General features: G+C 41.7%; 1 protein-coding gene across 17 annotated transcripts in view; it reads right to left on the bottom strand.

Annotated features, from left to right (window-relative positions):
- Positions 1 to 14,410, bottom strand: part of Slc44a5 (solute carrier family 44, member 5) — a 298,312-nt gene that overhangs the window by 33,275 nt on the left and 250,627 nt on the right. For all 17 annotated transcript variants that reach the window (XR_375525.4, XR_375526.4, XR_375527.3 and 14 more), the window contains one exon: positions 4,336 to 4,420. Coding sequence is in view for 14 of the 17 variants with exons in the window: in NM_001081263.1 (NP_001074732.1) it covers positions 4,336 to 4,420 (85 nt within the window). In the remaining 3 variants the exon portion in view is untranslated. The remainder of the gene's footprint in view (positions 1 to 4,335; positions 4,421 to 14,410) is intronic.

Below are 14,410 nucleotides of genomic sequence, written 5' to 3'. Positions count from 1 at the left end.
TGCATTAGAGACCATTTTAACATTTCCAACCAAGTGTTTTCATGCTTCTTTTCTACCGCCTCCATCCAGTTGCCCCTACTGCCCACTTCTATCCCCTATTCTCCTTTTTCAGGACCCATGTGTCCTTTTCCCACCTCCTATCCCTCCTCAGGACTTAATACCAACCTGTCTAGGGGAGTGTAATGTTAAGTAAGGTGACCCAAACTCAGAAGGCAAGCCAGCATGTTCTCTTTCAGACGCAGATTCTGGCTGGTGATATGCACAATTATGTGTGTGTGTGTGTACATACATACAGGTATAAGTGTGGATAAAGTTTAAAAATTCTAGGCAATTTATTTTTTAACTTGATAAATGTAGATCCAAAAGTAGTTGCAAGAAGCAGAAGTCTCCGAACGCTTGCCACTCAGATTCTCCAGAAAGCAATAATTTGCATACACTATGAGGTAATATAACCATTCCCCTCACTTGGATTACACTAATTTTATATCCATTCAGTGTGTACCTATGAGAGACAGTTCTATGTGCAAATCTGGTGATTTCTACCATAGGAAAATGATTTTTTTAAAAATCTCTTTAAAGGTTTTCATTTTTGATATTTGTGTGTGTGTAGATATGTATGCACACTTATATATATCTATGCCAATATGTGTGCTGTGCATGCAGGTACCTAAAGACTGTAGAACATTCTCTGGGGTGGGACTTATTGAAGGTTGTGAGTCACATGATGTGGGTGCCTAGGCAGTGAACCCAGGTCCTCTGTCATGATTTTTAGCAAGGCATTTCTTGTAATTGCCTGAATTTGTATATGGCTGAGTCTATGTACATTCTAGGTTACAGTCTTCCTTTGTTTTCTGTAGGAACAAAACAGCTTTGAAATATTCTGACAGTTGTTAATGTACATGGGAAATATTCATCCATGTCTGTGAGTTTCCCATAATTCTGAAAACATAATCACAGTTTGTCACAATAAGAAATAAGCCAAATCTAGATATCTGCCACAATTAATCACCACAGAGTGGTATCAACACTATGTAGACATGGGCAAGAGAGGTTACATATGCAATTACTTTACAGAAATGGACTTGGAGAAAAGTGACAAACCAGGTCACCTGTGCAATTATTTTATAGTAATGGACTTAGGGCATATCAGTGACAAACCAGGTTACTGTGGTCATCCACAGAGCCATGACAAAGTGACAGCAATCCAATGTGTAATTCCATTAAAAATGGTAGGAACAGGGGAGGTACAGTCTGTTGGTTTTGCTTTTGCTTATGATTTTAAAAAGAAATAAAAGCTCTACCAAACTGAGAGAGCTGCATCAACTTCTGTGCATCTCCTCATCAGCTCAGCTCCCATGGAAATCCGTGACCCAGCCTGTCCATCATCCCCGGCCAAGCCTTTAGTAATTATTCCTTTTCAATGTTTTAATACTTTGACAATATCATAATGATATCATACCCCATTACTTCTCTTTCTCGCCTTCTTCCCACCCCTGCTGAATTCTCTTCTTTCTTTCTTTCTTTCTTTCTTTCTTTCTTTCTTTCTTTCTTTCTTTCTTTCTTTCTTTCTTCTTTCTTTCTTTCTTCCTTCCTTCCTTCCTTCCTTCCTTCCTTCCTTCCTTCCTTCCTTCCTTCCTTCCTTTCTTTTTTTCTTCCTTTCTTTCCACCATCAGCAACTTACCAGTGACTACACGGCTGACAAATATGACTCCTCACCACGCACCTAACCATCAACTGCTAATAGTGCTTCAGGGTGGAGCAAGGCTTCCTGAACCTCTCCCGCATTGTGAAGGAATGCTGACGGAACCTCTCTTGCACGTGAATGCTATGAACTCATGGATGCAATACCATGTTTTTCCAGAAGACTGCATTTCAGAGCAATATTCTTCATCTTCTTTCTCTTAGACTCTCAAATGGGTAATATAGACACCCTGCTTAGGGCTGATCAGTCAACAATAACTTATCCTCTGTACCATTTGTAGCTTTCATGTTGCTAGAATGTCTTACTCATCTGTGAACCCTGTGAGGTACAATGTCAATTGGCCATCAAGGTGTGCCCACTGGTGCATTAGCAGCATGGCTGATATGTTGGTAACCAGATGCTTTCTGATTGGATTTGAAGCCTGCTCTACAGGAGGGAACTTAAACCTGATACTTTAAACCTGTTCAAAGGTGCATAGGCATCAAATATACAGGCCAGGGGTGGGGTGGGGTGAGGGAGCTATTGCTGTTGTTTTTCTGAATGGACGTGTTGTAAAACTGCTTTCTAAATATTTATATTTACATTTTTTCTATCCTTAGGTTAGTACTTCTCTCAGCATTGCTTAGAGAAGCTTCTATTTGTGGGTTATAAATAATGCAGAGATGAATAGCTGGTCAAAGCACTGGTGATTGTTCTTACTGGCAATTCGGCAAAAGCACGGCTGCTAAGTGAGCTGCTTTCACACCTTTTGACTTGTTTCTACTGTCTACAAGGGCACTTGGTGTTGGCCATACATCTCAGTAGGAGAACTAAATGCATACCTCATGTCTCACAGTAATGTTGTGTGATAGCCACAGGAGTCCAATGCCTTCTAAAAGTTTGACAGCATAAGACAAGCCATCTTGCATCCACTCTTCCACAAGATTCTCCTTTACACCTACTCATATACATATGCACTTCTCTGTCTGTCTGTCTGTCTGTCTGTCTGTCTGTCTCTCTCTCTCTCTCTCTCTCTCTCTCTCTCTCTCTCACACACACACACACACTCATATACCTCTAGCAGAAGCTTGGAATGTCTTAAAGCTGCATATAGAGACACTGACAGCATCTAACACGTCCACATGTTTTATAAGAAGGTCAAAGTTATTATCAGTGTGAATGGAAAAAGTTCACTCTGATTGGAGCTAGGGTGAATAAGTCATGAACAGGTTAGTAGATTCCTCAGTGACATGATAGCTTTGACTCTTGGTTCATAATGTGGAGGAAGATAGAAGACGGATACATTTTGCTGAGTTTATTAAAGAGGAAACTCAAAGAGTCAATATTCTCTTGAGATTCATATAATGCAAGATGCTGCCTCTGAGACCCTGACAATTCTACACTTACAAATACACACACAATGTATACTACACATACAAACTGGTGCATTTGCAACACGAAGAAGAAAGCAATTAAATGGAAAAAAAGTAGTTTGTCAAAGAGAGTCATAATGAACTTCAATTAAAAGACAAATGAGTTTAAAACAACAACCACAAAACCATAGCAACTGATATTTCTTCTTTTCCTCTATCAGACCAAGTTGTTCACTTCAAATGAGATGCTGATTAGAAGCAATCAAGCTATAATTAGTCAAGAAGGTCACACTGAAGCTGGGTATCCAAACTGATGCTGGCCCATTATTCAAGGGCTTAGGACCATACTGCCAATTGAGAAAAATATTATGCATGGAATATAGATAGCTCTGATCTATGGATACACTATTGCAGGGCCAACCAATGCAGAGTGCACAGCTGCAGCTGCAACATATTCTGCTGAGCTGTGATTCCTATGGATTTCACAGGACACTTTCAACACCATTCTTCATTGTTACCATGTCAGTTCAGGTGACTCAACACTATTATAAATAAGGATTGTGGACCTGGGAGAGTGAGTTGTACTGAAGATTAAAATACCACATTTGTTATGTAACACCATATACATATATGTCCTAAATAATCTAGGAAAACATCTATGAAACTACCAAGCATGAATTTGTTGTATGTTGTGTAGTGGAAAGGATGGGAAGAGGGCCGTTCATTGATTTACTGGCTCGTTCATTCCATAGATATTCTCTGATCACCCACTCTAGGAGATCTGGAGGTGATGTGAAAACAGTGGGAGACAAACCCGGTAAGAATCCTTATCCTCAAGGCATTTGCCTCTTAATTCAGGGAGAGAGACAACAAAACTCCTTTTTAGTGAGGTTATGTGTGTGCCCATGTGTTCAATGTGTATGAGTGTAGAGATTACCTACTCAAACAGATGCAGAAACCAAAGAGCAGAAACACAAGAACCATGAAAGAGCTTTTCCAAACAATCACACTCCTCAGTAAATCCATTCAAAGATACAGAAACGGCTGGAGCAGACGACAAGGACTTCTGGACTGTGACCGCTTATAGAAGCAAGCGGTTACTGTCACTGAAGTTGCCTAGTCACTGTGACATAATTTATCTTTAGCTTTGATTGAATGTAAATGAACATGACATGATGCTTACATTTTCTTACTGCACACAGACTCGACATGGGATTTCTGAATCTTCTCACCCAGCCCGTTAGGGACTGCTAACACCAGCATGAAGGCGGCCGGCCTTACCTGTGTGGTAGAGCACTGTAGCCGGAGCATCATAGAAGGACTGGTACATCTAAAGATGTTAAAGTAAAACAAAACTGTCTTGTTCCTGTTTTTAAAAAAGAAAGCATAAATAAATCTTTTCAGTGATGGTAGGAATGCACACCAAACCACAAAAATGTTGAATTCGTTGCCTTTAAAGGTCAGCTCCATTTTCTGTGCAACGTATTCTCACACTGCCTTTACATTGCCTAACAATCAAAACTGTTTTGTCATTATTAAAAGTTGAAATAAATTGTTCACCAGCAAGAGATTGTATAACACGAGGCAAATGATTGTATTGTCTTGGAAATGAGGTTGACACACATGTTTAATAGAAGGAAAATTAATAATATATTTATTTTAGAGAGGAGCTTACTTAAAAGATAATTAAAATACTATTTTACTATGTATTGGTATAGAAATACATATAGGAATAAGTATTCAATTATATGCAAAAAGAAATCATTATATCTAAGTTTGGGGATTATATTTCTTCATTTAATTTTTGTATTTAAGGATTTCTTTAACATAAGCATGTATTACGGTAGTGGTGTAAAAATAGACAGTAGTTACACTTTCTATTGCAAATTATAATAAGTGGCAGTCATGAGCTTTCAATGGAATGTTATTCTGTCAGTTGATATTACATTTCGATTATAGGGAGATGAAGACCACACCAGCCCTGCCTACTTTGCAGTGATGTGGAAAGAACCCAAGATGACACTGGACTCAGGCAGCTATTCAATTTTAGGGAACAAAAGGAAAATGTGGGTGTTGATTGTAGGTCCTGCTTCCTCCCCTTATCAACTCCAGGGTCCATGTCTGGATGTATGAATGGGGAATTAGCATTGTTTCTCTAAGCTCTTCAGAGGATTCAGAAACTGGTGGTCTCTGTCTTAGGAGTTACATCCCCAGGGCTAGGGATGTAGCTCAGTTGGCTCAGTGCTTCCCTAGTGTGCATGAAGTCCTAGGTTTGATCTACAGCACCCCATAAAATCCAAGCACAGAATTAATGTCGGCACGTGGGAGGTAAGGGCAGCCAGATCAGAAATTCATAGTTGTTGTCAGCTACATCACAGTTTTGTAGCCAGCCCGCATGAGACTCTGCCTCAAAAACAAAACAAAACCCCCAAAAAGCCACAGGTTTAACAACTCAAGAATAATTTGTCCCAAGAATTTGTCCAACCCCCTAGTTAACAAATTTTTTAACCCAGAATTGTTCCTGTCCAAAGGAAACACAGGGACAACAAAATGGAGCAGACTGAAGGAAAGGCCATCCAGAGACTGCCCCACCTAATGATCCACTCCATCCGCTGACACCAAACCCTATTCCTGATGCCAAAAAGTGCTTGCTGACAGGAGCCTGGTATAGTTGTCCCTAAGAGGCTCTGCCAGCACCTGACTAATAGAATATCTACTCATAGCTAACCATCAGACTGAGCCCAGGGACCCTAATGGAAGAGCCAGGGAAGGACTGAAGGAGCCGAAGGGGATGGCAACCCACCATAAGAAGAACAATATCAACTAACTGGACCCCCCTCCCAAAGTTCCCTGAGACTAAATCACCAACCAAAGAATATACATGGAGGGACCATGGCTCCAGCTGCATATGTAGCAGAGGATGGCTTTCTTAGGCATCAGTGAGAGGGAAGGCTTACGGTCCTGTGGAGACTCGATGCCCCAGCATAGGGATGCTAGAGCAGTGAGGCGGGAGTGGGGGAATGGGGAAGCACCCTCATAGAGGCAAAGAAGAGGGGAAATGGGATGGGGGCTTGTGGAGGGGAGACTTAGAATGTGGGCAACATTTGAAATGTAAATAAATAAAATAACCAGTAAAAATTATTGTGACGATAAATGTAGCCTAAATATACAAGGGACATTTGAAAAAAAAAAAAAAACTTTCTATGTAAGATCAAACTCAGGAATATAGGAAGATCTCTGTGGAAGTTTCTACTAGTTTTTTCCTTCTCTCCTACCATGTCCTGACCCTGAACATCTAATCAGAAATGGTTGGAGGGAGTGGACGAGAGGGAGAGAGAGAGAGAGAGAGAGAGAGAGAGAGAGAGAGAGAGAGAGAGAGAGAGAGAGAGAGAGAGAGAGAGAGCTGTTGGTAAGATACAGGAAAGTTAAGAAAAGTTCCATTGAGGAGAGGTGGGTTGTCTTTCCATGAGAGCCTCTTACAAAACCCGAAGGTGCCCCAGGAAGGACAGACCAACATGTCATTTTTCAGCTGATGACCTCCCCTGTGGAAGACCTGCCTCTGTGACTGTTTGAGGGGACTGAGAAGAGAGAACTTAAAGGAGTTCATAGACCAGAAGGCCATAGTGAGGCAGCCTGGTGCAGAAAAACCGAAGTCAAATACATGGGCTTAGCTCTTCCTGGCTGTAGAAACCTTGGAAGTGACACACCAGGGACAGAACTGCAGGTGTGTTGAGGGGAACAAACCAAAGCTGGCATGTTATCTCAAATAACTGAGTAAGGAATCTCCATTGTCCCATAAGAGAAGTGGTATTTGCATGGGTATGTAATTGTGTAATGTAGGTGTGTATGCACGCATGTGCACATGCATGTAGAGGCCAGACATTGACACTGGGTTTCTTCTTTGATGTCTACCTTATTTTTGTGGATGTTGGAGAAAGAACCTTCAATCATCACCTTACTAAATCAGCCTAATTCCTAACTGTGTTCTAAATATCTGTCATCTTGCTTCAAACAACTAAGAACGTCTTGTCTCTCATAAGGGGTGCCCTTCCTATTTCATGGCTCTAGGTTGTGTAGTAGTGCTCACAGAGCCATCTCTTTGCATCCTCTATATTTTGAGACAAGATCTCTCACTGAAGCGGGACCTCATCTATTTGACGATTTAGAGTACTGACTGTCAGAATGGCTGACTAGTGCACTCCAGGGATCTGCCCATTTCAGTCCTGTGAGTGCAGGGGCTACAGATACTCACCGTACCCAAATTACATAGCTGCTGGGGATTCTAACTGGTCTGCATGTTTATGTGACAGTCACTTTACTGATGAGGTGTTGCTACTGTCATGGTGAGGATACAATTCTCTTGTCATCGGCGTCCACTTGGGGTAGGCATCTAAACGTCACCTTGATCTTGCAGTAGCTTGTAACCCTGGTGCTATGTGAGGTAGAGATATGAAGATTTCTGGGGCTCTGAATGCCAGAGGTCTGCTGGCTGCCAGCCTAGTTGAAAAATGTTAGCCCCAGGTTCAGGAAAAGATCCTGTCTCAAATGCACAAGGCAGAGCCTGACAGAGGAGGATGTCCTAAATCCTACTCTGGCCTCTGAGGGCACACACAAGTGCACACACCTACAAGTGCAGGGACAATAAGCACACTCAGACATGATACATCAATTTTATTTTTCTTTTATTTTTGAGATTATAATATAGTCTTATCATTCCCTCTGCCCTTTCCTCCCTCTAACCATGACACACCCCTCCTTGCTTTCTTTAAATTCATGTCTTCTTCTGTCATTAATTGCTGCTATAGGCACATGTATGTACATATATTACCAAATATAACCTGTCCAGTCTGTATAAAGCTACTCATGCATGCATATGCTTTCATGGCTGACCATTTGGTATTGGATCATTAACTGACGTGTTCTTCCCTGAAGAAAGCATTTCTCCCACTCTCAGCCTCCTCAGTTGCCTGCGGTTCTTTGTGAAGGGCTGAGGCTTTCCCCGTCTCCTTGGCACGTCTACTGATATCATCCTTGTTCAGCTCACGCCTCAGCTTGGTGAGATTTTATTTGTGTAGCTCCTGACATTCCTAAAGACACAATCTCACAGCAAACTCCCTTATTCTCTGGCTTGTATAATCTTTCTGGCCCAGCCCACTTCCTTAATGTTTTCTGAATATTAGGTGTGGGTGTGTTTCTTAGACATATCCATTGAGACTGGGTTCCCCAACTGTGCATTTTGATTGGTTGTGGTTTTCTGTGATGGTCTCCATCTGCTGCAAAGAGAACATTCCTTGATGAGGGGTAAGGACCACACTTAATCTGTGGGCATAAGGACAGATGCTTAGACTGTAGTTAGGGTTAGGCTGTTTTAGTAAAGGCATGGTTGAAGGGTCTCCTTCAAGATCCAGGAAAAAAAAAGGTGGGCACTAATAAAAATGAAATCCAGTGTTGATGCCTGGCCTCCACGGGCATGTGCACCTGTGTGTAGTACATTACACATGTACATACCCAGGAAGACACACACATACACATACCTACCAAGATTCATGGAGACCTGAGGGGGAAAAAAGACCTATTTTGAATGGAATTTAATTTGACTATAAAGAAAAATGGGATTATGAAACTTGTGGGAAAATGGGTGGATTTAGACAGTATTGTATTAAGTGAAGATATCCTTCCTTAAAGAATTTTATATACTCAGATCCTAGTTCTCTCTCTCTCTCTCTCTCTCTCTCACACACACACACACACAGAGAGAGAGAGAGAGAGAGAGAGAGAGAGAGAGAGAGAGAGAGAGAGAGAGAGAGACAGAGACAGAGACAGAGACAGAGAGAGAGACAGAGAGAGAGAGAGAGAGAGAGAGAGAGAGAGAGAGAGAGAGAGAGAAAGCACATGCATGTGTGTGAGTATAGCCTGTGTAACCATGTGCTACCCTAGAAAGATGACCATAGAAGGGAAAGACTTGTTTAAGTGGAAGGCAGCAAGACATGGAAGTGGACTGGAGCCTTTGGGGGTGGGGCAGAAGGGCACACAGCATCAGGGAAGTTGGGAGAAGAGGCCTGAGAAAGATCACCACAAACAAATTCCTTTGAAAAATGCTGCCATAAAACCTGCTCCTTTGTATGGTAATTTTAAAACTTAATTTTTTGAAGAAGAAAAAAAAAAAAACACTTGTGCTGAATTGTGAGGTTTTCAACTCTAAGAAGTATGCTATTTCAAACACTTTCCAGAAGGAAAGGTCACAGCCCAGCACGCCACCAGATTGGCCTTAGACATTCTGAACGCAGAATGCAATGTCCTCAGGTTCCTGGGGGGAAATTACCTTTCAATCCACTATTCTATACAGTTGGGCCATAAATCAGATAAAAAGGAGGGAAAATTATATGAGAGAAAATGGCATTGCCAGAGCTCCACACTCTTTCCTCCTGTGATCTCTGATCTCAGGAAGGGAGCCATGGTTGTCCTCCACCAAAACAAGCAGTTAACAAAGAGGGGAACCTTCTCAGAACAGAGAAACCAAGAACAGAACGTGCATTCTAAAAGAATGGTTGCTGTTTAGTTGAAATAAAAATTTAACTGGGCATCCTGTGCATTACTTGCTAAATTTGGAAACTTTTGAACAATGATCAAAGCTTGTGAGAAGCCTACAGTTAGCCACAGTGTTCCTGAGTGGACTAAAAGCATTGTCCATGCAGTGAGGTTAAAGATGTGCGTGCAGTGAGGTAAAGATGGCCATGCAGTGAGGTAAAGATGGCCATGCAGTGAGGTAAAGATGGCCATGCAGTGAGGTAAAGATATCCATGCAGTGAGGTAAAGATAGCCATGCAGTGAGGTGAAGATGACCATGCACTGAGGTGAAGATGGCCATGCACTGAGGTAAAGATGGCCATGCACTGAGGTAAAGATGGCAATGCATTGAGGTGAAGTTGGCCATGCATTGAGGTGAATATGGCCATGAACTGAAGTAAAGATGGCCATGCAGTGAGGTGAAGATGGCCATGAACTGAGGTGAAGATGGTCATGAACTGAGGTGAAGATGACCATGCAGTGAGGTAGGTCTTTAGAGAAAGCAGACTCCTGGGAGGGAAAATTATTTGAATCTGAACATGTGTGATGGTCCTGGCAGTGGCTGTTTGTATTAGTTAACACTAGATGAAGCAACTGAAGGAAGGAAGAGGGTTATTTTAGGCTCATGGATGCACTTTATGATGGGGATTCATAGCAAGATTATGAGACTACTGATCACATTGCATCTGTGTTCAGGAAATGGGGAGCTGTGAGTGCTGGGCTGCCACATGCTTTCTCCTTTTGATGCACTCTAGGACCCAAGCTCAAGAATGTTGCTACCCATGGCCTTCTATTTGAAATTGACCTAATTTAGGAACTCCTCCCTCACAAAAGATGTGCCAAGGGGTGATTTCCATTGTGATTCTAAATTGTCTCAAACTGACAACCAACATTAACCATTATAGTACTTAAGATAAAATCCAGCACCAAATAAATATTTTATTAGAATTCTGTGTGAAGTTTATGTGTGTTTCTCTCTGTGTGTGTGTGTGTGTATGTATCTGTGTATATGTTTGGTGTGTGTGTCTATGTGAGTGTATGTCTGTGTGTGTGTGTTATGTGTGTATGTCTTGTCTCTGTATGTCTGTCTCTGTGAGTGTGTCTGTATATATGTGGGTGTATGTCTCTGTGTGCCTGTGTGTGCATATGTGTGTATTTCTGTGTGTGTGTGTGTGTGTGTGTGTGCGTGTATGTCTTGTCTCTGTATGTCTGTCTCTGTTATATGTGGGTGTATGTCTCTGTGTATCAGTGTGTGCATATGTGTGTGTTTCTCTGTGTGTGTGTGTTTCTCTATGTTGAGACAAACTAAGATGCAGGCTGATCTTACACTATTATTAAAGTGCAGTTAATGATTTTATATGGGAGCTTGGTAGAGACAAAAGAACACAGCCTGGCAGTGAATAAGGATTATGTAGTTACAGTAAAATTGAAGTCATTCACTGCTTCCAGCTCCTGGTATCAAACACAACAGACCATGCCAGGCTCTGCTGAAGTTACAACACTAAGTGTGCATGGTGACAAAGTGGACCGCGCAAAGGAGAAAGTAAATATAGAAACTGCATAGTGGAACAGAAAAGGAAAACCAGAGGGAAGATGGTGGGGGCGGGGGGATATCACTCTCTTGCACAAAGAGGATCCCAGACACTGTCAAGTTAGGACAAGAAGTAGAGGGACATTATCAATATCCTACTGAAAGGGGCCAGAAAGCCATCTAAGCTCAGACGTGGGCGTGTGGATAAAAAGAGGAACAAAGTTGGTTTTCCAGGGCAGGTTATCAATGGATACCACCTAAAGGTAACAAAGTATCAACTAATAGAATAAGAACACCACCAAAAGACGCTTTTATTAAATTGCCGGAACTAAACCTGAGACAGGAAAGAGTATACATTGTGGAATACATTATGGGCAAAATGTCAAGGTGGGTGGCCACTCCTTTTGTTACAGGTTCTTCATTACCATGTAATTTGCTTTCAAGTACATATAGTTATTTTAAATTTTAAAAATTGGGGCAAAATTTGGTCTACCAGATGCCTTCTAGAGACACAGGATCTATGTCCAAATTCATGCAAAATTTAAAAATTAAATCGAATAGGAGGATTGGGGTTGGTCACGTATTCGAACAGATTTGTGGGACAGTCGTCATTTTGTGAACAGTTCTATGGAGACCTGAAAGTTGTTTTCTTTCCCAGTCAGGGATCTGTGCACAATCTCTGTTGAAAACCCTCCCAGCAATCTTTGTTAGCTGAAGTTCTTGCAGTACCCAGAAGGTGGAGCCACAACCAACCAAATTCCTGCTTTCTAGTGGACCAGCTAACAGGCCTTGAAGCCAAACGTAGTGAGCAATTTCCCCTGTGCAGAGAAAGTTACACAGTTACACGTAGCTACATTTCTGTGCCCTCTGAAGCTGTGGTTAAATCTGGTTTGTAATTTCAGGAAACTATCAGTGTTTCTCCCACAGTCCTTCCCACTGGGAGTAGATAAAGCATAAAAGTCAGGATTCCTCACTATCCCAGGTATGACAACGCCCTCTCAACACAAGGCTCTGCGCCTAGTTATGAGGAATCTCTCCTACGTATTATGAATCCAGGGTCAGCTGCAAAGCTATCACAGCACAAATACAATCACCCCGGTGGCTACACTGACCAGAGCGTGGCCCTGACTTGGGTTTACTCATCCTGAGATGTGCCTACTGCATCCTGGCACAGAAATATGCACATTATTTCCTGCCTTACTTTAATAAATACATTTTTATCAGCTAGTCCTAGGTCAAAAGTTACATGAAAGTCCATTTCATTGCCTCTGGTATGCTTTGGTGTGTGTGTGTGTGTGTGTGTGTGTGTGTGTGTGTGTGTGTGTGTGTTAACCACAGATATCATTCCTTGGGCATCAACCACTTATTTAAAGACTGGGTTCCTAACTGGCCTGGAGTTCACCAAGTAGGCTGGTTGTCTGGTGAGCCCAGTGATCTGGTGATCTGCCTGCCTTGGCTCCCCAGCACTGAGTCACAAGCATGGGTCACCATACCCAGCTTTTTAAACATGACTTGAATGGACTGGGCTCAGGTCTACATGCCTACACAGCGGGCACTTTACTAGTTAAGTCATCTCCCTGGCCCCTTTCCTGAAAGGCTGGAACAACTCTCTCCTTCCACTCTGTGTGTTCCAGAATGAACTCAGGAGGCCAGGTGTGGCAGCAAGAGCCTTTACCCACTGAGCCATCACTTGGCCCAACTTTGCTTCTTGAACTGAACCGTATCAGGCACATCTCCACGTCAAAAACACAGCTGTACATAATACCTTGAAAGATTAATGGTATTTCGTTATATAATCATATCAGAGCCCAAGATAAATGGTATTTCGTTATATAATCATATTAGAGCCCATTTAATCAATCTCCTTTGACAGACAAGCACACTGTTTGCATTCCATTCTGTCTACTGCCTGGTACTGGCTATAATTTCTTGCTTCGTTTCATTGTGGCTGTTTTGGCTGTGACAGGAGACAGTATGAGTCTCTCTGAAAGTTCTTCCGCAGGCCATCCACAAAGGCTAGGTCCCAGTAGGTGACAGTATTGGTAAATGCTTGAACATATCAGATGTAGGTCCTACTGGGAAAAAGTAAGAACACTGAGGATGCTGGGAATTGAACTTGAGTCCTCAGGAAGAGTAGCCAGTGTTCTAAACGCTGTTACTTCTCCAGCCCCCTACTTTAAAAAATTAATATTGAGTAAAATTTGACTTGCTTTAAGTATTTTTACTTACCCGTCAAGTCTATATGCATAATTTAAAGTAACTTTTCGTTAAAATTTTAAACTAGTACATTTTATTATGATAATTAAAACAACAACTCCACCATATTTGTCTTACTTAGGATTACTATTGCTGAGATCAAACACAATGATCACAGAAGTTTGAGGAGGAAAGGGTTTAGTCAGCTTACCCTTCCACACCTCAGTTCATCACCAATGGAAGCCAGGGCAGAAACTCAAGCGGAGGAGGAACCTGGAGGCAGGGGCTGATGCAGAGGCCATGGTGGGTGCTGCTCACTGGCTTGCTCAGTTGGGTTTCTATAGAACCCAGAATCATCAGCGCCACCCACAGTGGTGGTGGTGGTGGGGGCAACATGTCAATCACTAATTAAGGAAATGTGCTACAGGCTGGCCTACTGCCAGATGTTACAGAGCCATTTTCTCAGTTGAGGCTTCCTCTTCTCTGATGACTCTAGCTTGTGGCAAGTTGATATAAAAACTTTGTATAGGTTTTTATAAGATCCAATGGCCTCTTCTGCTCTCATGGGTATCCATACATACATGTTTACACACACACACACAGAGAGAGAGACATAGTGCACTTTTAAACTATTGGAAGCTACTGGAAGGCCTAAATATATTAATATAGGGTTAAAATTCAGAAAAAGTATACATTTATCATATGATAATTTTGTAGGAAATTGAAAATATAAAAATCCTATTATCCAACAAAATGTTTTGAAGTAATTGGTTTTTTGCAGTTGGAAAAAAAAAAAGTTTGACTCCTGCTCCATCCTGCTTATGCAAAAATATGTTCCAGCTAAGTTGGAAGCTTAAATATATAAAAAGAAATTACAAAAAGAACTATAGGAATACAAGCAAATGATATTCTCACGATGATAACACAGATGCAACTAGAAAGCAGTATGAACAGAATTGGTTATTGAAGTCATGGGCACTTTCCCCAAGGGGTCTGTTAGGTTTCAGAAGATGGAGGGACCAGAACTGACACATATTGCTGAAATCTGTTCTATCTCAAACT

The sequence above is a fragment of the Mus musculus genome, chromosome 3, assembly GCF_000001635.26.
Source record: "Mus musculus strain C57BL/6J chromosome 3, GRCm38.p6 C57BL/6J".
NCBI lineage: Eukaryota > Metazoa > Chordata > Mammalia > Rodentia > Muridae > Mus > Mus musculus.
This window is presented reverse-complemented; position numbering and strand designations above follow the sequence as displayed.